The sequence below is a fragment of the Chelonia mydas genome, chromosome 1, assembly GCF_015237465.2.
Source record: "Chelonia mydas isolate rCheMyd1 chromosome 1, rCheMyd1.pri.v2, whole genome shotgun sequence".
Lineage (NCBI taxonomy): Eukaryota > Metazoa > Chordata > Testudines > Cheloniidae > Chelonia > Chelonia mydas.
Genome location: NC_057849.1, coordinates 4715735 through 4737818, shown reverse-complemented (window position 1 = coordinate 4737818; position 22084 = coordinate 4715735). Strand labels below are relative to the sequence as shown.

The 22084-nt window shown below is 44.1% G+C and overlaps 2 protein-coding genes across 2 annotated transcripts; both read left to right on the top strand.

The window, feature by feature from the left end:
- Positions 1–163: 163 nt before the first annotated feature.
- On the top strand, positions 164–3079 carry LOC122462432 (olfactory receptor 52D1-like). Its single transcript, XM_043525560.1, has 2 exons — positions 164–188; positions 2097–3079. Exons 1-2 carry the CDS (start codon positions 164–166, stop codon positions 3077–3079), a joined length of 1008 nt encoding a protein of 335 aa, XP_043381495.1.
- A 17681-nt stretch (positions 3080–20760) lies between these two features.
- LOC102934973 (putative olfactory receptor 52P1) lies at positions 20761–21732 on the top strand. The gene has a single exon (XM_027818938.1). It carries the CDS (start codon positions 20761–20763, stop codon positions 21730–21732), a length of 972 nt encoding a protein of 323 aa, XP_027674739.1.
- Positions 21733–22084: the final 352 nt, after the last annotated feature.

Sequence of the window (22084 nt, the reverse complement as noted above, 5' to 3'; positions counted from 1 at the left end):
TAAATATGGCAGGCGACCAGCTTGGCTTCACAGTGAAATCCTTGCTGATCTTAAACACAAAAAAGAAGCTTACAAGAAGTGGAAGATTGGACAAATGACCAGGGAAGAGTATAAAAATATTGCTCGGAAATGCAGGAGTGAAATCAGGAAGGCCAAATCACAGATGGAGTTGCAGCTAGCACGAGACGGTAAGAATAACAAGAAGGGTTTCTTCAGGTATGTTAGCAACAAGAAGAAAGTCAAGGAAAGTGTGGGCCCCTTACTGAATGAGGGAGGCAACCTAGTGAGAGAGGATGTGGAAAAAGCTAATGTACTCAATGCTTTTTTTGTCTCTGTCTTCACGAACAAGGTAAGCTCTCAGATTGCTGCACAGGACAGCACAGCATGGGGAGGAGGCAACCAGACCTCTGTGGAGAAAGGAGTGGTTCGGGACTATTTAGAAAACCTGAACGTGCATAAGTCCATGGGGCCGGATGCATTGCATCTGAGAGTGCTAAAGGAGTTGGCGGATGTGATTGCAGAGCCATTGGCCATTGTCTTTGAAAATTCATGGCGATCGGAGGAGGTCACGGATGACTGGAAAAAGGCTAATGTAGTGGCCAGCTTTAAAAAAGGGAAGAAGGAGGATCCTGGGAAATACAGGCCAGTCAGCCTCACCTCAGACCCTGGAAAAATCATGGAGCAAGTCCTCAAGGAATCAAATCTGAAGCACTTAGAAGAGAGGAAAGTGATCAAGAACAGTCAGCGTGGATTCACCAAGGGCAAGTCATGCCTGACTAATCTAATTGCCTTCTATGATGAGATAACTGGCTCTGTGGATGGGAGGAAATCAGTGGACGTGTTGTTCCTTGACTTTAGCAAAGCTTTTGACATGGTCTCCCACAGTATTCTTGCCAGCAAGTTAAAGAATTGTGGGCTGGATGAATGGATGATAAGGTGGATAGAAAGTTGGCTAGATTGTCGGGCTCAATGGGTAGTGATCAATGGCTCCATGTCTAGTTAGCAGCCGGTATCAAGTGGAGTGCCCAAGGGTCGGTCCTCGGGCCAGTTTTGTTCAATATCTTCATTAATGATCTGGAGGATGGCGTGGATTGCACCCTCAACAAGTTTGCAGATGACATTAAACTGGGAGGAGAGGTAGATACACTGGAAGGTAGGGATAGGATACAGAGGGCCCTAGAGAAATTAGAGGATTGGGCCAAAATAAATCTGATGAGGTTCAACAAGGACATGTGCAGAGTCCTGCACTTAGGACGGAAGAATCCCATGCATCACTATAGACTAGGGACCAAATGTCTAGGCAGCAGTTCTGTAGAAAAGGACCTAGGGGTTACAATGGATGAGAAGCTGGATATGTTGTGCTGTGTGCTGTTGTTGCCAAGAAGGCCAATGGCATTTTGGGATGTATAAGTAGGGACATTGCCAGCAGATCGAGGGACGTGATTGTTCCCCTCTTTTTGGCATTGGTGAGGCCTCATCTGGAATACTGTGTCCATTTTTGGGCCCCACACTACAAGGAGGGTGTGGAAAAATTGGAAAACGTCCAGCAGAGGACAACAAAATGATTAGGTGACTGGAACACATGACTTATAGAATCATAGACTCATAGAATATCAGGGTTGGAAGGGACCTCAGGAGTAATGATCCCAGGCTTTTTAACCTCTCTCCATAGGAGAGTTTCCCCGGGCCATTGATCATTCTCATTGCCCTTCCCAGAATCCCCCTACTTCTGCAATATCCTGTGTGAGAAGGGTGCCAAGTAAAACACAGAGGAGTAGAGAAGAGGGTGAAACTTGACTGACTGATCTCATGGCATTGAATTTTCTGTATGATTCCTCATCCCACTCCTCCTAGATTCCAATGTTTTGAGTTTCTCTTCAAGCTTGCACTGGGAGCAGGGTGTCACATGGCTTGGTTTGCTCCATCTGAGGACTTCTATGGACTTAACTATAACCAAAATAATCTTGTGTCATCTCTAAATGTTGCCACCTCACTTCTTACCCCCCATTCTTGACCGTTAATAACTATAAAATATTTACCCTACTATTTGTTATAAAGTGTGTAACCCCCCTCGCTGTGCTTCTCTCTATTCACAGGCACCTTGAACATTTCTGAGCCCAATCGAAAAAGTGAGAACTTCACGGCAGCTTTCAACCTCACCCCCTCTGACCCTTCATCATTCATCCTAACGGGCATTCCTGGCCTAGAATCTGCTCATGTGTGGATTTCCATCCCTTTCACAATGATCTACATTATTGGCCTTTTGGAAAATTTCATGCTTCTGTATGTTGTAAGCAAAGAGCAGACCCTACACAAGCCAATGTACCTGCTGCTATGCATGCTGGCACTCACAGATATCACCACGTCTACCTCTGTTGTGCCAAAAGCACTGTGCATATTTTGGTACGATTTGAAAACCATTACTGTGCGTGGCTACCTCACCCAATCTTTCTTCCTTCACTCAGTTGCTGTTATGCATTCAACCATCCTCATGACAATGGCCTTCGATCGCTACATTGCCATCTGTAACCCTCTGAAACACACCACCATCCTCACCAAAGGACAAGTTGCTAAACTAGGGCTTCTAGGTTTGATCAAATCTGTTCTCTTTGTTCTGCCTCTGCTCCTGCTCCTGAGCAGGCTGCCATTCTGTTCCAATCGCGTTATTCCCCACACACGCTGTGAACCCATAGCTGTGGCGAAGATATCGTGTGGGGACGTCAGAGTGAACAGCATATATGGATTGGTGTTACTGTTTCTAGTCATGGGGTTAGACCTGACTCTCATTGCCCTGTCCTATGGTCTCATCATAAAGGCCGTCCTCAGAATCTCCTCCAACCAAGCCCACCAAAAAGCCCTCAATACCTGCACAGCCCACATCTCTGTGGTGCTGATGTATTATACTCCCAGCCTTTTCTCCCACCTAACACACCGTTTTGGTCAGGACATTGCTCTGCACGTTCACATCATCTTTGCTGACCTCTATCTCCTCATCCCTCCCATGCTCAACCCTATCATTTATGGGATCAAAAGCAAAGAGCTTCTTGAGAAATTGTGGAAATACACCTGCAGATGGTGATCACCTGGGCCACTGATTTTAAACCCTTGTGACAAGAGGGGAAAGGCTATCTCCTCCTTAATCAAGGGTGCTCTGTCCCAGTTTGGCTGAGCTCAGCATTGTGAAAGTTCAGTCTGAGAAGTTCCTCACACCGAACATCTTATCATTCCATCACCAAGCACAGCTCTCTCCGTTGCTGAGTTCCCTCTCTCTGACCATCACCTGACTTCTTTCATTGTCACCCACCAGCCCTCAACCCCCACACAGCCTGTCCCTCGGCCTTTCCGTGGCTCTAATGCTACCAGAAGATAATGCAGCTTTCTGATGCAAGATGGCTTTCCCTTAGTCCCTCTGTGAACTGGGTTCTTTATCAGTTTGATGAACAGAAGCTGCAATTTGAGAAAGGCGAAGAGAAAATTAAGAAACTAAATGGTCCACTTTTTTATCATTTGTACAGTGATTAAATTTACCTGATTTTTTTTATTTCCAGTGCTTCAGGAAACCTGGCAGATAAATCAAATAAAGGCTGTCTGTAGAAAACTAATTCAACACAAATTGTGGACATTGACTACCATCACTGAATGGAATTAGAAATAAATAATGTAACAACGCTATTGTTTTTTCATTACAAATGTTTTGGGCTACCTTTGGGCTATTTTTAATGCCATCATTTGCCATTTTTTGTTTGAAACACTTGCCAACCCTCAATCGGGATACAAGTACCCTTACTGGGGTTTTGATACTGAATTTGATTGTCATCTCATAGATGTGTTGCTAATGTGGACAAAATCCTGCTGGGGCTTGTAGCTTGTTTTTTGCTTGTTTGTTTGTTTTTAATCAAATCTGTAGTACGTATGTAATGAAAACTTTCATTTGTTATTTTATGGTTAGATGAATGTGTTAATAAAAACCACTTTGTTTGAAGAAAGTGATCGGGCTATTTTTTCGTGAGTAGTTAAGTGATTTGGGCTACTAATGCTGTGAAAATCTGGCAGCCCCAGGCAGATCCAGAAGGTCCAGAGAAGCAGCCCGCAAGGCCAAGCTGGGTTGGAGTCAGGGAAGCAGCACCCAGCCAGAAGAGCCAGAGGCAATGCTGAGGCAGAGTGGGGAGCTGCAGCAGGAGCAGACCAGAACTGGAAGATGGGGCAGCACAGACCAGCTGTGCCAACAGGAGCCAGGGATGAGCTAGAGTGGGCAACTTCGGGGCCAGAGTGGACACCGACTATGCCACAAGTAACACTGCAGCTAAGCGCAATATGCAGCTGGGGAGAGTAAGGTGGGAGGGGCAATGGGATGAGGCCAGCACAGGGGGATGTTGCCTGACAGGAGGGCACTGAAGTTCGGACATGGGGGGCGGGGACATGAACCCAATATGAGGGTGGATGCTGGGGAAAAGGGCCCTGCAACCTAAAGTCTGTGGGCTCTGCTGCCCTTCTGTAGCACTTGGGGGATGCCACTTGCCGTCTCTTGTGAATATCTTCATTATACAAATTCCCCCCCCCGCCCCGTGCCATCTTTACAAGGGGAATAACCCACAAGGTCACTGTTTCAATGATCTTCACTGGGTCTCCATGGTAACACTCCAATAGGATGCACAGGGGCACAGCAACTGTGTCAGTCTCCCTGGAAACAGCTGAAGGACAAAGGCAGAAATGATGGAAGCTGTGGCATGCATGTTAGGTCCTGGTCAGTCAAGGTACAATTCTATACCTGTTCTACTAAGCTCATGATGAGGCAAATTCCCCTGCAAATAGAAGCACTAAAGACTTTACAGCCATTTTTTTTTTCAATATTAGCTGGGCTTGTGGTGCCTTTGGTAGGTAGAGGGCCTGAAACAGAAGCCCTTGTACCAGAGGCCTAGTGTGATGCCTGAGGCCTGGGCTAAAATAATCAAAACTTTGCAGCTATAAAGCAAAGTTAAGTGTGAGCAAGAGGCAGGCTCACAGAATCTGGCAAGAACAGGGCTTGTATTGCAAAAACACACATTCCTAAATAGTGCTAGGCACAAGAATATAGACACAAACACATTCCAGAAAGGCGGTACTAGAACACCCCGATACCAAACACATTCCTCAAAGAGAACAGGAACACGCTGATCCATCTTAAGGATAAGGTTAGGGATAACAGCATTATGGGTAGAGATGTTTTGATTGAACCAACATGTACAAGGTAATGTGCGGTTCCTGGATATGTCAGCGGGTGGCACCCTAATACTTCAGAGGGTGGCATCCTGATACATTAGGAGCAACATGTAACTTGTTTGTACTGGGATATAAATATGTATCTCAGAGGACGTGTCTTTGTCTGGCTTTGGGGATAATGGAAAGCCCTGCCATGAACTGAGTTAGTCCATTGCAATGGTTATACATGTGTTCTTAACAATTTAGCAGGACATTAGGACCCACCTGATTGTCAATAAACCTGAGCAAATTCCTTCTCTATGAGCCGAGTCTGTGGATTTATTGGGCAGTTCGGTGGGAGCTGGCAGTATGACCTATCTGGCCAGAGTCATACAGCACACAGAGAGAAGATACACACACAGCCAAACATCTGTCAACAGCACACAACATGTAACTTCTAGACAATCAGCCCAGCTCACTGAGGCACATCAAATGGGCCCAACTGCAATTTTGGTCTTCAGAACTTGGAATCAGTGTCCAGGATGAACATGGCTCAGAACCTTATCAAGGCATCAGAACGTCAACAAGGCATCAAATCCCTCCACAACTACAACCTTTGAGCCCATGCGTCTTGTCCCCATCATTGGGAACCTCCAAACCCACGATCACACCACACTACCTCCCGAAGTCGCACACTTGCTCTGTGGGAAGAGGAAATTATGCCCAGAGGGGCTGCTTCAGGCCAGAATTGGGGCAAGTGTCATTTCCACATTATACCTAAAACCCTGCTAGCAATGAAGGTTTCATCCATACAATGGATGGGTCTTGAGTGGGTGCATGAAGGAGGCAGCCAGGACTGTCACTGATGACCAGAACTGGCAATTCACCTTGAGCAGTTTAGGCAGAGCTACCAAGGAGGGTGCCCAAATGCCTTGTCCATATTTTACTCCTCATAAGCAAATAAATACTCATTAAAGCATCAGAGAGACTTGGAGAAGCACCACAGGATCTCAGATTCCCAGCAGAGAATGTAAGCCTCTGAGTTGGATCCCAAATTGTTAGAACAGAGCTTGGTGATTTTTCATAGCACTTGGACCATCCACATCCCATCTCAGCAGGATGCTGTGCTGGACAACTGTACTGGATGCGGGATTTGGGGCAATATTATGTATAACTCTCTTATGCTCCCACATGTCCTGCACCTCAGCTTCGTTCTTTGCTGGAGCCCAGGACAGAGCTCTGTCTTTTCAGAATTTTTCAGAAAGCATTTCACACAGTGAAACCTTGGGGATATTGTATGTAAAACCCTGACAAACAGATGTTAATAGTTCCCAGTCAGTCTCAAGGAGAGTCTACCGTACATCCATTGATGGAGCTTCTCTACATCTTAGGAAGGAAAGAAGGATGGATGATGGTCAAATACAAGTAGGATCTGATAAGAGACAGTCAAATGAAAAAGAGTACCATAGTGAATGGCAATGAAAATGGGGTAGGTTCAGAAGCTTAAATAGAAAAAGAACAAGTTAAAAATTACTTAGATATGTTAGATGTCTTCAAGTCACCAGGGCCTGATGAAATGCATCCTAGAATACTCAAGGATCTGACTGAGGAGATATCTGAGCCATTAGTGATTATGTTTGAAAAGTCATGGATGATGGGGGAGATTTCAGAAGACTGGAAAAGGGAAAATGTATTGTCCATCTATGAAAAGAGAAATAAGGACTACGTATTGATCTACAGACCAGTCAAGAACAAATTATGTCAAACCAAACGTATAGCTTTCTTTGACAGGGTAAGAATCCTTGTGGATAGTGGGGAAGTGGTAGATGTCATATATCTAGACTTTAGTAAGGCTTTTGATACAATCTCACATTACCTTCTCATTAACAAACTAGGGACATTCTTTTTTATTCACTTCCCTGTATTCAAGTCACACCTCCTGTCTCCTGTTGTGCTCTGTGAACTGTTCTATTTATTTCTTTAATCTGATTTACCAATTCCATGCAAGTATTTTTGCTGCTTTTCCCATCTGTGCACTTACTTGCCCCGTTCTGACAGGCACCAGTCTAGGACCCAGGTTAGGGTTTACCAGAACCTGGCTTTTATAAGGTCATGGTTGCAATGCAGTGGACCCTGTTTCATCTTTTAATTTTGCTCAGGCCACCTTTAACATTTCTGTCCACTTTCTTCAGGCATAGGGTAGCTACCTGAAGCGTGCTGTAGACCACAAATATTTATAATAGGGGACCGCGCATCTCTTTTTTGTAAATTTCTTACAGCTTTTTCCAGTATTTTATTGTGTTCCTGTGCTTGCTGTCTCTGGACTGCTTGCCACCCTGTCAGGAGAGCAGGAGCATTCAAAGGCTCTATGGTTTCTTCTGCTTCTTTTATTTCTTTGTTTGTGTTTCTTGCCCCACCCGTTTTGTAGTGTGTTCTCTTAACCATTTAAGAGCCATGGTTATAGTTTGCAATATTCTACTATTCAAGGCTACAGTCTCTACCCTAGCCTGACAAATGACATTACATGTTTCTTCCCTACTATATTTTAAAATCCATATTGACCTCTTTTGCTAGCAACCCAGCACATCCATACCTTACTACACTCTGTGGGGATTTTTAGGGAGGGGATGGGGTGTTCCCTAGCTCATGGTTTTCTGTCATGTTAGATCACAATTCCTTCAGAGGTACAGCTCACTTACCTACTAGATCAGCTGTCAGATTCACCAATGTCATCAGATGTCACCAATGTGGTGCTCTGCTCTGTCAAATGTTGCTAACCATTTGCCTGCATGCATGTGCTCCCTCTGTGTGCTGCCCTAACTCTGCACAGATAGCTGGCACAGAAGACCCTGAGAGAACCCCCAATGATAAAGGTATGAAGGCACCCGGCCGGGCTTATTGCCAAATAAAGCACAGTAGTAGCACCTGGCAGACTCTACAAAGATACTAAGAATGCGAGCCCTCTGACAATGGACTCAGCTCAATCAGTGGCGGGACATTCCCCTGCCCCCTAGGCTGGACAAAGTTGGTCCCTCAGAGGTGCATCTTTATACACAGATAAAAAAAAGTTACACATCACTCCTGACATATCAGGGTGCCACCTTTTGATGTATCAAAGTGCCACCCATTACCTTGTACTTGTTGGTTCGATCAAAATATCCCTGTCCATCATGCTGTCATCCTGACTTTATCCTTAGGATAGGTCAGTATGTTCTTGTTATCCATGGGGAGTGTGCTGGTATCGGGATGTTCTAGGACCACTGTGGAATGTGTTTACATGACTTGTGCCTAGTACCTCTTAGGTATGTGTGTTTCTGCAACATCAGCCCTATCCTTGCCAGATTCTGTGGGCAGGGCCTGCCACTTGCTCACAGCTTAACTTTCCTTTATATTAGCAAAGTTGTGGCTACTTTAGTCCAGTCCTTAGGCCTCTGATACAAGGGCTTATGTTTCAGGCTCTCTTCCTACTACAGTAGGAATACAGGGCAAAAAAGATGATTCTGCAGAGGACACTTCCAGCCAGGTCAGTGGGCTGTCCAGAATGCATTCACCTTGGGAGTGGATATCCTGGCCCACAACCCAGTTTTATTCAGGAACTATTAGCAGACCAGATAAACAGTCGTGCCTAAGGTTAAGATTTTGTCACATTTACTTTTAGTAAAAGTCACAGACAGGTCACAGGCAATAAATAAAAATGCATGGAAGTGCATGACCTATTTGTCAGTTCTACTAAAAGTAATGGGGGTGGTGGAATGACAAAGGGGTTATAAAAGCCCAGTCTGGACAATGAGAGCCTGAGATTCTCTTTCTGAAGGGAGAAGGTACAATCGCACCTGCTGCAGTGGCTAATAGCTCCGTGGCCCTCAACACAGTCTCTGCATCTCAGAGTTCCAGAGCCCCTGATGCAGTCCCAGTGTCAGAGAGCTCTGGGACCCTCCATGGCAACTCGGAGCTATGGGTCCCTCCACCGCCCAAGGTCGCTGAAAATTACTGGGGCCTTGACCACCAATGGCAGCTGAGAACTCATGGGCCCCCATGCCTCACGACTCAGGGCAGAAATGGAAAATGTCACTAAGGTCTTTGAAAGTCATGGAATCCATAACATCCATGACAAAATTGTATCCTACATCATGCCTGTGAACAACTCACTGTGGTGAATGGGGAAGTGGTGGAAACCCAGTAACTGAGGCAGTAGCCACACTTCGGGCAGGAAGCACAACAGTAGCTGACTTGCTCTAGACAGTGAAGTTGTACACCCCTTGGGCTAAGAGTATAAGCTAGCTGTTAAGTGCTGAAGGCTGAAATGGCATCGCCTCGGTAACGTTGTTCAGGCTGCTCAGGGCTTCTGTCTTTTTGGAGCCCCAGTGATATCACTATTAGCAGGTAAGGAAACCTGCTAATATAGGAGACCTCAATGTTACTCAGAATGAAAGACCACAGTCATGGTTCATTGACAAAGGCACCCAGCCAGATTTATTGCCCTCTAGGCATAGTGCTAGCACCCTGGCTATGAGCCAAATGAGCAAATGAGCTTATGAAATTCTTCTACGGGATGGTAATACCCCAAGAAATCCTTATTCATCAAGCACCTAACTTCACTTTACAACTAATGAAAGAACTGTGCGATCTACTGAGGGTAACGACATTAAGAACTGAAGGGTTGGTAGAGCGATTGCAGAGAACTTTGATGGTGGCATTAAAGAAGTTTATAGCCTCAAATTCCAAATGCTGGGAGCAAATTTAGCTCCACCTCATTTTTTCTATTAGTCAGATGCTCTCTTTGAACAGCTGGGAAGCAGCCTCGAGGCTTTCTAGACTTGCTTGGAGAAAAAATGGAAGAGCAAAGACCCCTGACATTGAACACATTCCAGTACATTCTTCAGTTAAGAAATGGCCTCAAGACTTTGTGGGTGTTTGCTATAAGAATTTTGCTAAATGCATAACAGGTGTCAGAGAAGGCCTATAACAAAGGGGTCCAGCTGCGAGTGTTCAGACTGGTGATTGAGTGTTATAGTTACTACCAAGTTTGCTGTTCATATGAATGGTTCAATGGCAGAGACCCTTGGAGGTAGTGAGGCATGTGGGCCCTGCTGACTATAAGGTCCAGCACACAGAGAAGAAAAAGGAAACTCAGATGAGAACATAAGAATGACCATACTGCATCAGACCAATGATCCATCTAGTCCAGTACCCTGTTTTCTGACAGGGACCATTGCTGGGTGCTTCAGAGGGAAAGAACAGAACAGGGCCATTATTGAGGGATCCCTCTCCTGTCATCCAGTCCCAATATCTGGCAGTCAGAGGCTGGGTGGCATCCCTGAACATTTTGGCTAAAACCACCTGCTAATTAATTTCCTTGGGTGACCCCTGGTTCTTGCATTAAGTGAAGGAGTAAACAAGACTTATGAATTCACTTTCTCCACACCATTCACAATTTATAAGATGTCTATCATATCCCCTCTTTTCCAAGCTGAAAAGTCCCAATTTTCTCAACCTCTCCTCAGGTGGCAGCTGTTCCATACTGCTATTCATTTTTGTTGCCCTTCTTTGTATCTTTTCCATTTCAAATATATCTTTTTTGAGATGAGGAGACCAGAACGGCATTCCGTATTCACTGTGTGGGATTTACAAAGTCACATTATTGTATGTTCTGTCTTCTTATCTGTCACTTTCCTAGTGGTTCCCAGCATTCTAATAGCTTTTTTGACTATTGCAACTTTTCTGATTGAGCAGATGTTTTCAGAAAACAATATAGAAGACCCCCAGATTTAATTTAGACCCATCATTTGGTATGTATATTTGGAATAATGTTTTTTTAATGTGGTTTACTGCTATCATTTGAATCTTTTAAAAGCCTAGAAGGGGATCCTCTTCATAACCTCAATGTGACACTGAACACCATATTTTTCATACTTGAATGATTAGGATATAATTATGACATAATTATCATACATTATGTATGAGATATATCTTCTCACATGTAATCTGAAAAGTTATGATTTACTGAAAATAATTATCCTATTTGTGTGCTTGTGTCATTTTTGTTTATGATGTGATGAATATTAACTATGTGTCTGTATTTCAAATGTAATTACATCTCAGAGACACCCTGTTAAGTGTCCTTCCCCACTCTGAACTTTAGGGTACAGATGTGGGGACCTGCATGAAAGACCCCCTAAGCTTATTTTTACCAGCTTAGGTTAAAAACTTCCACAAGGTACAAACTTTGCCTTGTTCTTGAACTGTATGCTGCTACCACCAAGCGTCTTACACAAAGACCAGGGAAAGAGCCTACTTGGAGATGTCTTCCCCCAAAATATCCCTCCAAGCCCTACACCCCCTTTCCTGGGGAAGGCTTGATAAGAATCCTTACTAATTTGTACAGGTGAACACAAACCCAAACCCTTGGATCTTAAGAACAATGAAAAATCAATCAGGTTCTTAAAAGAAGAATTTTAATTAAAGAAAAGTAAAATAATCACCTCTGTAAAATTAGGATGGTAAATACCTTACAGGGTAATCAGATTTAAAACATAGAGAATCCCTTTAGGCAAAACCTTAAATTACAAAAAGACACAAAAACAGGAATATACATTCCATTCAGCACAGCTTATTTTACCAGCCATTAAACAAAAGGAAATTTAACGCATTTTTAGCTAGATTACTTACTAACTAACAGGGGTTGTGAGGCTGCATTCCTGATCTGTTCCAGGCAAAAGCATCAGCCAGACAGGCAGACCCTTTGTTCCCGCCCCCTCCAGATTTGAAAGTATCTTGTTCTCTTATTGGTCATTTTGGGTCAGGTGCCAGCTAGGTTAGCTTAGCTTCTTAACCCTTTACAGGTGAAAGGGTTTTGCTTCTGGCCAGGAGGGATTTTATAGCACTGCATAAAGAAAGGTGGTTACTCTTCCCTTTATATTTATGACACATCCATTAAGCAAAATGCTTCCACTCTAGACAGCTTGTGGTGAAGATCCTATTCAGGGCAATCCACCATTAGAGGAAACAATTGGCCATAGGAGAAGCTTATCTCCCACTTGGTGAGGCTTCCAGAGAATACTACAGACGGTCTTTGGATAATGCCTGCTATGACCCAGGAGCACATGCAAGGGCATGTGATCAGACCACATGACACTGAACTCCATTTTGAGTACCTGTATTTTTCCACAAAGTGACCTGGAAACTGTTTTTGGAACAAAGGATTCCTGCCATATGTTAAATCTATGTAAGCTGGGGTGTGACTGAATCTAGTGGTCTCTTCGTCACTCTCCTCAAGAGAACGGGGACAGCTGAGGAACAAAGACTGAACTGGGGGAAGTGCTGGTCCCAGGCCAAAAGGTTTTCTAACTTGTGTATGGAAACTTCATAGGGTGCCGTGCTTCTTGTATCACCAGCCAGGGTGAGAAATTGATGTAACCTCTTTGATCTCTTTGCTATCACTTATAATCATTTCAAATAAATATATATATAATCTGTAGTTAAATTTCTTTTTTGATTTATCTAAACCAATGTGCCTTTGAGTGAAGTTTCTGGGGAAAATCTCAGCTTGTTTAACACAGGCTGTTGAATATCCTTCCCACATCGAGGAGAGGATGAAATCTACCAATTAGCTTACAATGTACAGACCCCTCCAGAGTGCAAAACAGTATTATGGGTTTATACTCCAGGAGGAAGTGTGAACTTGGGGAGCGTGGAAATTGGCTGATGTCCTCCATTTGTACTTGGGTTGATTAGGTGAGCTCTCTGTAGCTCCATTAGGGTGTGTGGTGCCGTCTATCATTGTGGTGTGTGATAACAAGACCTGGAGAGACACAATGACCAGCAAAGCAGTGTGGAAAGGGACCAGCTCAGCTGGGTGGTTAGAGGGATGCATCAGTTCCCACAGCTCCCAGACTGTACCCTGGGGTGACAACCAGTCACATTCATACCCTCCAGAGCCCAAATTAGTTCCCCCGGCACCTGTGACTTAAGCATGGGGGAGGGACTGCAGCCTAAAGAAAAGATCCAGATGTGACAGTTATTTGATTCCTTTACCACTATGTTCTCACCTTACCTGGGCACACCCACCTAAAATACCACTATACTGAAATGGCTGCTGGGCATCAGATCAGGGAAACTCTGTAGCTGTTCCTCATAAAATGTGGGATACCATGTAAGATGAACTCCATGTCACTTTGGCCCTGGAACTGGTGAAGGAATCACACAGTGAGTGGAGAAGACACATTGTGTTAGTTCTGATTCAGGATAGCATAACCTGTTTCTGCATCAATCTCTTAAAGATCAACACAGCATTGAAATTTCATGCTTTTCCGATACAGAGATTAGAACTATTTGAAGAGTTGGAACCTGCCAAATATATATCCAGTGTAGATCTTACAAAAGGATATTGGCAAATACCTTTTGTTAGAGGCTTATTCCTTCACCCGCTTACTTCCCTGGTCCTTCTCACATGAACAGAGAGCAACAATACCCGAAGTCCAAAGGTGCAAACAATTCAATGTTTATTGGGGTGAACTTCCAGCAAGCATGATTCCAGTTTCCTTCCTTAGTGTCCCCCTTCCCAGCTCTGACACCACAGAGCCTTACCTGTATCCCTGTTACCATTCCTGCCCTTAGCAAAACATGATTCCAATTTCCCCAGCCTCATTCCTCGTTCCCATTCCCCCCTTTAGAAAAACATGGTTCCAATTCCCCACCCCCATTCCCTGTTCCCATTCCCCCCACTACTTCCTGATTGACTGCAGACTATATAGTAAAACTTGAGTTCGGCTTAGCTATACCTTAACCAATCATTTTCCTGAAATTTAACTAACCAATCCTAACATATTGTAACATGATTATTTAACCAATTATATGCCACCACCTTAATTAGTTTAGACCCAGCAAAATTAATTATACAGCAGACAGAAACAATCACAGAACCAGACAGAGATTATACAGACAAACAATGGCAAAGTGGGAACTATAATGACAAAACAATACAGAAGTGAGGATTTCGCATCCCAGCTATTGATAAGTGAGTTCTTGCCAGACAGGATGCTATCAAACTAAGTTTCCTTTTACATTTTCTAGGCACTTCCCTTTCTCTGGGGGCGATAGGCACTATCAGGACAGGATTGTATCCTAACAGCCCCATAGCACCTTCTTTCAATGGAACTAGTTTGGAATGTAAGGAGGTGACCGGTCGCTTCCCAGCTTATGGCTGCCTCTGCCGCTTAGCCAGAGATCTTAGCCCAAGAACAGGGCCTCAGACTGTCACAGTGAGAGAAGGCCCTTACACCGGCAGACAGTGATTTTGAGTCTTTCTTTTATACCTCTAGAACTAGCTAAGTGACAAGAATACACTTAAAATCTTAGAGTACAGGCCTTTACAGACACCTTTTATCCAGATTCCTGGGTGAAGAAAGCCTTTTCCACAGAATGGGCTAGCATCAATTCTGGATCAATTATTTGGCCTCCACACTGTGGCAATGAATTTCAGAAGCTAATGGACTGGATATTACAACTTCATGTGTGATATGCAGTAGTACATTGCTATGATTACCTGAAAATGATGTTTGGTCCCATATCTTGTGGCAGCATTCCTACACATAGTGCAGATGGCAGTAAATTACACAGAAAAAATATAGGCCACCATCAATTGTGAGGCTTAAGAGTCTGGAAGACTGTGTTTGCCTTACAATCTGATCCCTTAGTATCGTCAAATTATTTCTTCACTCCCAGGGGAAGCTCTCAAGCTGTAGTTCTCCAGGGTCTATTTTCTGCTTCTTCTGCTGCTCATGGAGACGAGGGAATTGTCTGGGAATCCTGGCCAACCAGAGAATCTGCAGGGACTGTACAGGAGAATCTTAAAGGTCACTATCCAGCATAGACAGTTTCAAACATGCGAGATTCATATGATGATTCCCAGGGTGAAATGTTCCTGTCACAGTAAGGAGATTTCCACTCTCTGTTAAGCGGGATTTTGGTGAGTAGATTTATTCTGCATTAAAGTTATAGTTAAGGTTACATGAAGGGTTCCAGGGTTCAAGTCAAGAACCATTTAAACAGGAATTCACCAGCACAAGCATCTTGAAGTGTTTAGTATTGTCAGAAACACTAAGGGGTTTTCCTGATAAGCTTGGAACTACAAATGTTTTGAAAATAGTTTATACAAATGTTTGTTTCTAAGATCAATTCCTCGTCTCTTACTTTGTCCTTCTATCCGTTTGTGTAGCTTCCTCTTTGGGGCTGTGCGGTTTTTCCTCTGATTTGCTCAAGTCTTCCAATTCAGGAACTTGACTGCACTATTAGGAAGTACAGCCAAACCTCTGCCGTGGGTATCTGTGTTACCAGAGGGTTCACAACAAGAATGGGCTGCACAATGGGCAGATTCTGAGAGCTATATCTGGGCCCCTGTGTGTTTTGAAATCCCCTCTTTCATTCCCAGTCTCAGAACACCACATGAACTGGGGGTTTCCTTCAGACTCTTTCAGCAACTCAGCAGAATTGTGCTGTCTGTGGCAGGACCCCAAGCCATGATTTCCACAGCTCGGAGTTGAAAGTTAATCACTAAAGGCGAATCTGGTTTCACTGTGTTCAATGGAAAAACTCCCCACAGAGCCAGGAGCACACCCTAAATCTACATTTAGCGACTTAAATAAATGGCCTGATTTATCCTGAACATGAGCCTCCAGTGATTTCAACTGGAGTCATCCTGTGCCCTCTAAGGATGGGTGAGCTCGTTTGGACCAAAAAGAACTGACAGGAGAGTTGCCAAAATCTCAAACTCATAGGTTTAGAGGTTCAGAACAATTAGGATTATGATTTTTTTTTGCAGGGGGAGGACAAGAAGCACCCAAAAGCAGTGAAAATAAAAGCATGTTTCTGTCTTAGAGGCAGAGTTGGAAATATCACCTGGGTAGTTCAAGCAATGCACAGTGTGTGGAGGGTCGGGAGGGAGGGGAGAGAGACATGCAGTATTCAGATCACATTGGCACCGAGTTCTGAAGCTTTGTGAAATAGGGAATAGACATCCTGCCTGATGCAGAGACCAAAGAAGCGTAATGAGACCTTCTGGGTAGGGTGTGTGTGCATGTCTCAGATTGTAACATAACATGGACCTCACTGCTCCAAATTGATTCTGACACTTTCCCCTATCCAGACGATCCTTCCTCCCATGAGCAGCCCCACTACAATCTCGTAGAAACATCAGCAATTGCCTGCACAGAAAAGCAGCCTCAGAAAGGTATGTCCGGGTTTTTAATGGGCTGCAGTATGTTAAAGCTTTGTATCTTTTTGAAGAAGAATCATAGAATCATAGAACTGGGAGGGACCTTGAGAGGTCATCTAGTCCAATCCCCTGCACTCATGTCAGGACCAGCAACATTTAGACCATCCCTGATAGGTCTTTGTCTAACCTGCTCTTAAAAATCTCCAATGATGGGGATTCCACAACCTCCCTAGGCAATTTATTCCAGTGCCTAACCACCCTGACAGTTCGCAAGTTTTTTCCTAATGCCCAATCTAAACCTCCCTTGCTGCAATTTAAACCCATTACTTCTTGTCCTATTATCAGAGGGGTTAAGGAGAATAATTTTCCTCCCTGCTCCTTGTAACAGCCTTTAGGTATTTGAAAACTGTTATCATGTCCCCTCTCAGTCTTCTCTTCCCCAGATTATACAAACCCAGTTCTTTCAATCTTCCCTCATAGGTCATGTTTTCTAGAACTTTAATAATTTTTGTTGCTCCTCTCTGGACCTTCTCCAGTTTGTCCACATCTTTCCTGAAATGTGGTGCCCAGAACTGGACACAATACTCCAATTGAGGCCTAATCAGCATGGAGTAGAGTGGAAGAATTACTTCTTGTGAGTTGCTCACAACATTCCTGCTAATACATTCTGTATGTGTATGTGTACATTCTGGCTCCTTTTAGTCTCAGCGTCCTCTCTCCCTCCCACCGAGTTTTTCCCTTTCTCATACACTGCACAGACTGAGCTGTTGCTGGGGTTCCCTTCACCCCTGGAGATGCAGTTCAGGCTGATCTCCCCCTTTTACCTGGTGCAGGCAGACACTGAGTTTAACCTAGTCTGAAGAGGTATTTCTGTGAACAGTTGCTGTGCGATCTGGAACCTGGTTTTCATCCTGGGTGAGGGGTCTCATTGTGTGGCAGGGCTGGAAGTTTTGAGAAGTGGGGATGTACATGGGCAAGTGGACAGCACTGGTAGTTGTGGGCCAGGGAGCAGGGTGTACTCAGGCAGACAGGAAGTGCTGGGGTTGTGGGGGCAAGTACAGGCTGTACAGAGACACGCGAACAGCGCTGGGGTTGTGGGGGCACTCAGTGGCATGTACATGGATAGGTGGGCAGTGCTGCTGAAATTAAATTATTCTTGTTTATTGCTAGTCCAATGCCAGCGCTGGGACCTTTCCTGGCACTGAGTTCATTTGGGGGATCTCAGGATCTCTTTACCCTGGAAAGCCACAGAACTGCAGCCTGGGTGTCACAAGCTTTACTCAGTTTTGTTTCTATTTTTTTTTTTATTGTTGTTGTTGTTATGTGACTTCAGGCATTTCATCGGTGGAAAGATGGGTCATATAAGATGCCATTGGAGAAGTTAATATTTTCTGATAATGATTATCCTATTTGTGTGCATGTATCATTTTTGTATCTGAAGTTATGAATATTGAGTATGTATTTGTATTTCAAATGTATTTACACCTGGGTAACGTCCATTACGCAAGATATTTTCAGTCTAGATAGCTGGATGGGAAGGGTCTATCCAGGGCAATGAGCCATTGGGGAAAACAATAGGCCCCAGGAAAAATGTATCTCCCACCTGGTGAGCCTTCCTGAGAAAGCTTCAGACAGCCTATGACTACTGTAATCCATGATTCTACAAGGGCTTCTGACAGTGCCCACATAAAACTGGACTTTATCTTAGGTTAGGGTCTCAGGACTGTTACCACAAATAGGTGTGAAAACCAAGTTTTGAAACGAAGGGTTACTTTCATATGCTAATGGTATATAAGGCAGGGAGTGACATCATCACTAGCTCTTCACTCCCAACACAAGAGGACTCCTGGAAACACCTGAGGAACAAAGAGTGAACTGGGGGAAGTGCTGGATACAGGTTAATGAGATATCTAGCCTGTGTATGGAAACCTGAGAAACCCAAGCTTCAAAGTAAATGAATATTAATAGAATCGTGGAATCACAGAACTAGAAGGGACCTCGAGACCTCATCAAGTCAAGTCCCTGAACTCATTGCAGGTCCAAGCACCATCTAGACAATCCCTGACAGGTCTTTGTCTAACCTGCTCTTAAAAATCTCCAGTGATGGAGATTCCACAACCTCCCTATGCAATTTATTCCAGTGCCTAACCACCCTGACAGTTAGCAAGTTTTTCCTAATGTCCAACCTAAACCTCCCTTGCTGTAATTTAAGCCCATTCCTTCTTGTCCTATCCTCAGAGGTTAAGGAGAATATTCTGTCTCCCTCCTTCTTGTAACAACCTGTTAGGTACTTACAAACTGTTATCATACTCCTCTCAGTCTTCTCTTCTCCAGACTAAACAAACCCAGTTCTTTCAATCTTCCCTCATAGGTCATGTTTTTTTAGAACTTTAATCATGGTTGTTGCTCTTCTCTGGACTTTCTCCAATTTGTCCATATCTTTCCTGAAATGTGGTGCCCAGAACTGCACACAATACTCCAATTGAGGGCTAATCAGCATGGAGTAGAGTGGAAGAAATACTTCTTGTGTCTTGCTTTCCTTCTAATACATTCCAGAATGATATTGGCTTTTCTTGCAATAGCATTACACGGTTGACTCATATTTAACTTTTGGTCCACTAAGACTCCTAGATCCCTTTCCACAGTACTCCTTCCTAGGCAGTCATTTCCCATTTTGTATGTGCACAACTGATTGTTCTTTACTAAGTGGAGTACTTTGCATTTCTCTTTATTGAATCTTGTTCTATTTACGTGAGATAATTTCTCCAGTTTCTCCAGATGATTTTGAATTTTCATCCTATGCGCCAAAGCACTTGCAACCCCTCCCAGCTTGGTATCATCAGCAAATTTTATAAGTGTACTCTCTATATTGTCTAAATCATTGATGAAGACATTGAAAAGAACTGGACCAAGAACTGATCCCTGAGGAACCCCACTTGATATGTGCTTTCAGAATGGTTGTGAACCATTGATAACTGCTCTCTGGGAATGGTTATCCAATCAGTTAGGCACCCAACTTATACTACCTACATCTAGGTTGTATTTCCCTAGTTGCTTAATGAGAAGGTCATATGAGACTGTATCAAAAGCCTTACTAAAGTCTAGATATACCACATCCACCACTTTCCCCCTATCCACAGGGCTTGTTACCCTGTCAAAGAAAGCGATCAGGCTGGTTTGACATGATCTGTTCTTGACAAATCCATGCTGACTATCAATTATCACCTTATTATTTTCTAGATATTCGCAAATTGATTCCTTAATTATTTGCTCCATTACCTTACCTGGTACAGAAGTTAAACTGAGTAGTCTGAACTTCTCTGGGTTGCACTTATTTCCCTTTTTGTAGATAAGAACTATATGTGCCCTTTTCCAGTCTTCTGGAATCTCTCCCATCTTCCATGACTTTTCAGAGATGATAGCTAATGGTTCAGAAATCTCCTCAGAGAATCTGACACACTGCTTTTATCATTAATCAAGTTGAGAAATAGCTAATTCATAGTCAATCAAGCTAGTGTGTTTGTTGTTGTTTATTTCCTACATAATCAACTTTGATCTGTGTGCTATACCTTATAATCACTTAAAATCTATCTTTTGTAGTTAATAAATTTGTTTTATATTTTAATCTAAACCCAGGTTGCCTTTAGGTGAAGGCGTTACCAAAAGTGTGAATTGTCCTCCCCACACTGAAGAAGGGGCGAACCGGGTAAGAAATTCATACTGGTCAGAGTCTGGACCAGGGCAGGACAGTAAAGCTCTGGGGTTCTAGGCTTGGGAGCTGGTGGTTATCTTGGCTGTAGTCTCTCTATTGTTGGTTCATGCAATGGCTGGTCAGGGAGCCTTCATATAATTGCAGCTGGGTGTGTCCCTGCCTGTGGGAATGTTGGTGGAGGTGCAGGACTGGGAGAGGGTCTGCAACTTGTCCCAGCAACACAATGAGAGAGGGAGCCCAGGCTGGTGAATCAGTGGGCTCAGTGGTTCTCCAGTTCCAGGTGGAACCTTGCAGAGAACACATCACACTTTGCTCCTCAGCTGCTTCATTCTGCTGTCATATTCGGACCCCCTGTTCATACTCTCTTTCCCCATCTTAGGCTGCCCCCATTCCAACTCGAGAGCTGCCATCATGCAACCCATTCACCTGGCGTGGTTAGCTCCCTCTCAGGATTTCTCTGGACGAGACTATGACCTAAATTTTCTGTTGCCCTCTGTACCTCTTGCCATCTCATTGTTCAACCACCTTTCTAGATTTTAATAACTATAAAATATTTACTATGTTATTGATTATTAATTGTGTAACCCCCTTCCTGTTCTTCTTTCCCTTCAAGGGCACCTTTAGCATTTCTGAGCCCAATCGACACCTCAACCACCTCATGGACATTTTCAACCTCACCTCCTCTGACCCTTCAACATTCATCCTAATGGGCATCCCTGGTCTGGAACCTGCCCATGTCTGGATTTCCATCCCTTTTGCTACGTTCTACATTATTGGCCTGTTGGGAAATTTCATGGTTCTCTTTGTTGTAGGTAAAGAGGAGACCCTGCATAAGCCAATGTACCTGTTGCTCTGCATGCTGGCACTCACAGAAATTGGAACATCTACCTCCATCATGCCAAAGGCACTGTATATATTTTGGTTCAATTTGAAAGGCATTACTGTGGGAGGCTGCCTCACCCAGATGTTCTTCCTTCATGCGGGTAGTATGATGCACTCAGCTGTCCTCTTGACAATGGCCTTTGATCGCTATGTTGCCATATGTAATCCTCTGAGATACACCACCATCCTCACCAATTCACGAATAGCTAAGCTAGGTCTAGTGGGTTTGTTGAGAGCTGTTCTCTTCATTCTGCCCCTGCCCCTGCTCCTGAGTAGGCTCCCATTCTGTGCCAACCATGTTATCCCCCATACATACTGTGATCATATGGCTGTGGCAAAGATGTCATGTGGAGACATCACAGTCAACATAACATACGGCTTGGTGACAGCATTTGTAGTCATGGGGTTAGACCTGATGCTCATTGCCCTGTCCTACATTCTGATCATCAGGGCCGTCCTCAGAATCTCCTCCAAGACAGACTACCAGAAAGCCCTCAACACATGCACAGCTCACCTCTGTGTGATGCTGATGTCTTATCCTGTAGGCCTCTTCTCCACAATGATACACCGGATTGGTGAAGGCATCGCTCCCCATGTTCACATCATCTTGGCAAACCTCTATCCCCTCATTCCCCTCATGCTCAACCCTATCGTTTATGGGGTCAAAAACAAAGAGCTTCATGGCAAAGTGGGCAAATACATCTACAGAATGTGCTCACATTGGGACACTGACTTTAAATTTGCGTGAAAAGAAGGGGAAAGATATCTCCTTGATAATCAAGGGTGCTCTGTCCAAATTTGGTTGAGCTCAGCATTGTGGAAGTTCAGAGCCTAAGAAACTCCATCACCAAGCATTGTGTTCTGAGTTGTTGAATTCCCTCTCTGACCATCCCCCAATCACTTTCAATGTCACCCATCAGCCCCCACATCCACACACTGTCACTCAGCCTTTCAGTCACTTCCAGACCACCAGAAGATACTGCAGTTTTCTTAAACAAGGTGGCTTTCCATAAGAATCTGCATAATCCTGGGCCCAGCTGTGCTGGGGTTTCAAGGACTCTGCTGCACAGGAGAGTGGAGGGGTGTCCTTGAGTTCAGGT

Excerpts from the sequence above, each read along its gene's own strand:
- LOC122462432 (XM_043525560.1), top strand. The coding sequence starts at position 164 with ATGGAGTTGCAGCTAGCACGAGACG. Across the intron at positions 189-2,096 it reads GTTGCAGCTAGCACGAGACG|GCACCTTGAACATTTCTGAG; the intron begins GTAAGAATAACA and ends CTCTATTCACAG.
- LOC102934973 (XM_027818938.1), top strand. The coding sequence starts at position 20,761 with ATGGACATTTTCAACCTCACCTCCTCTGACCCTTCAACATTCATCCTA.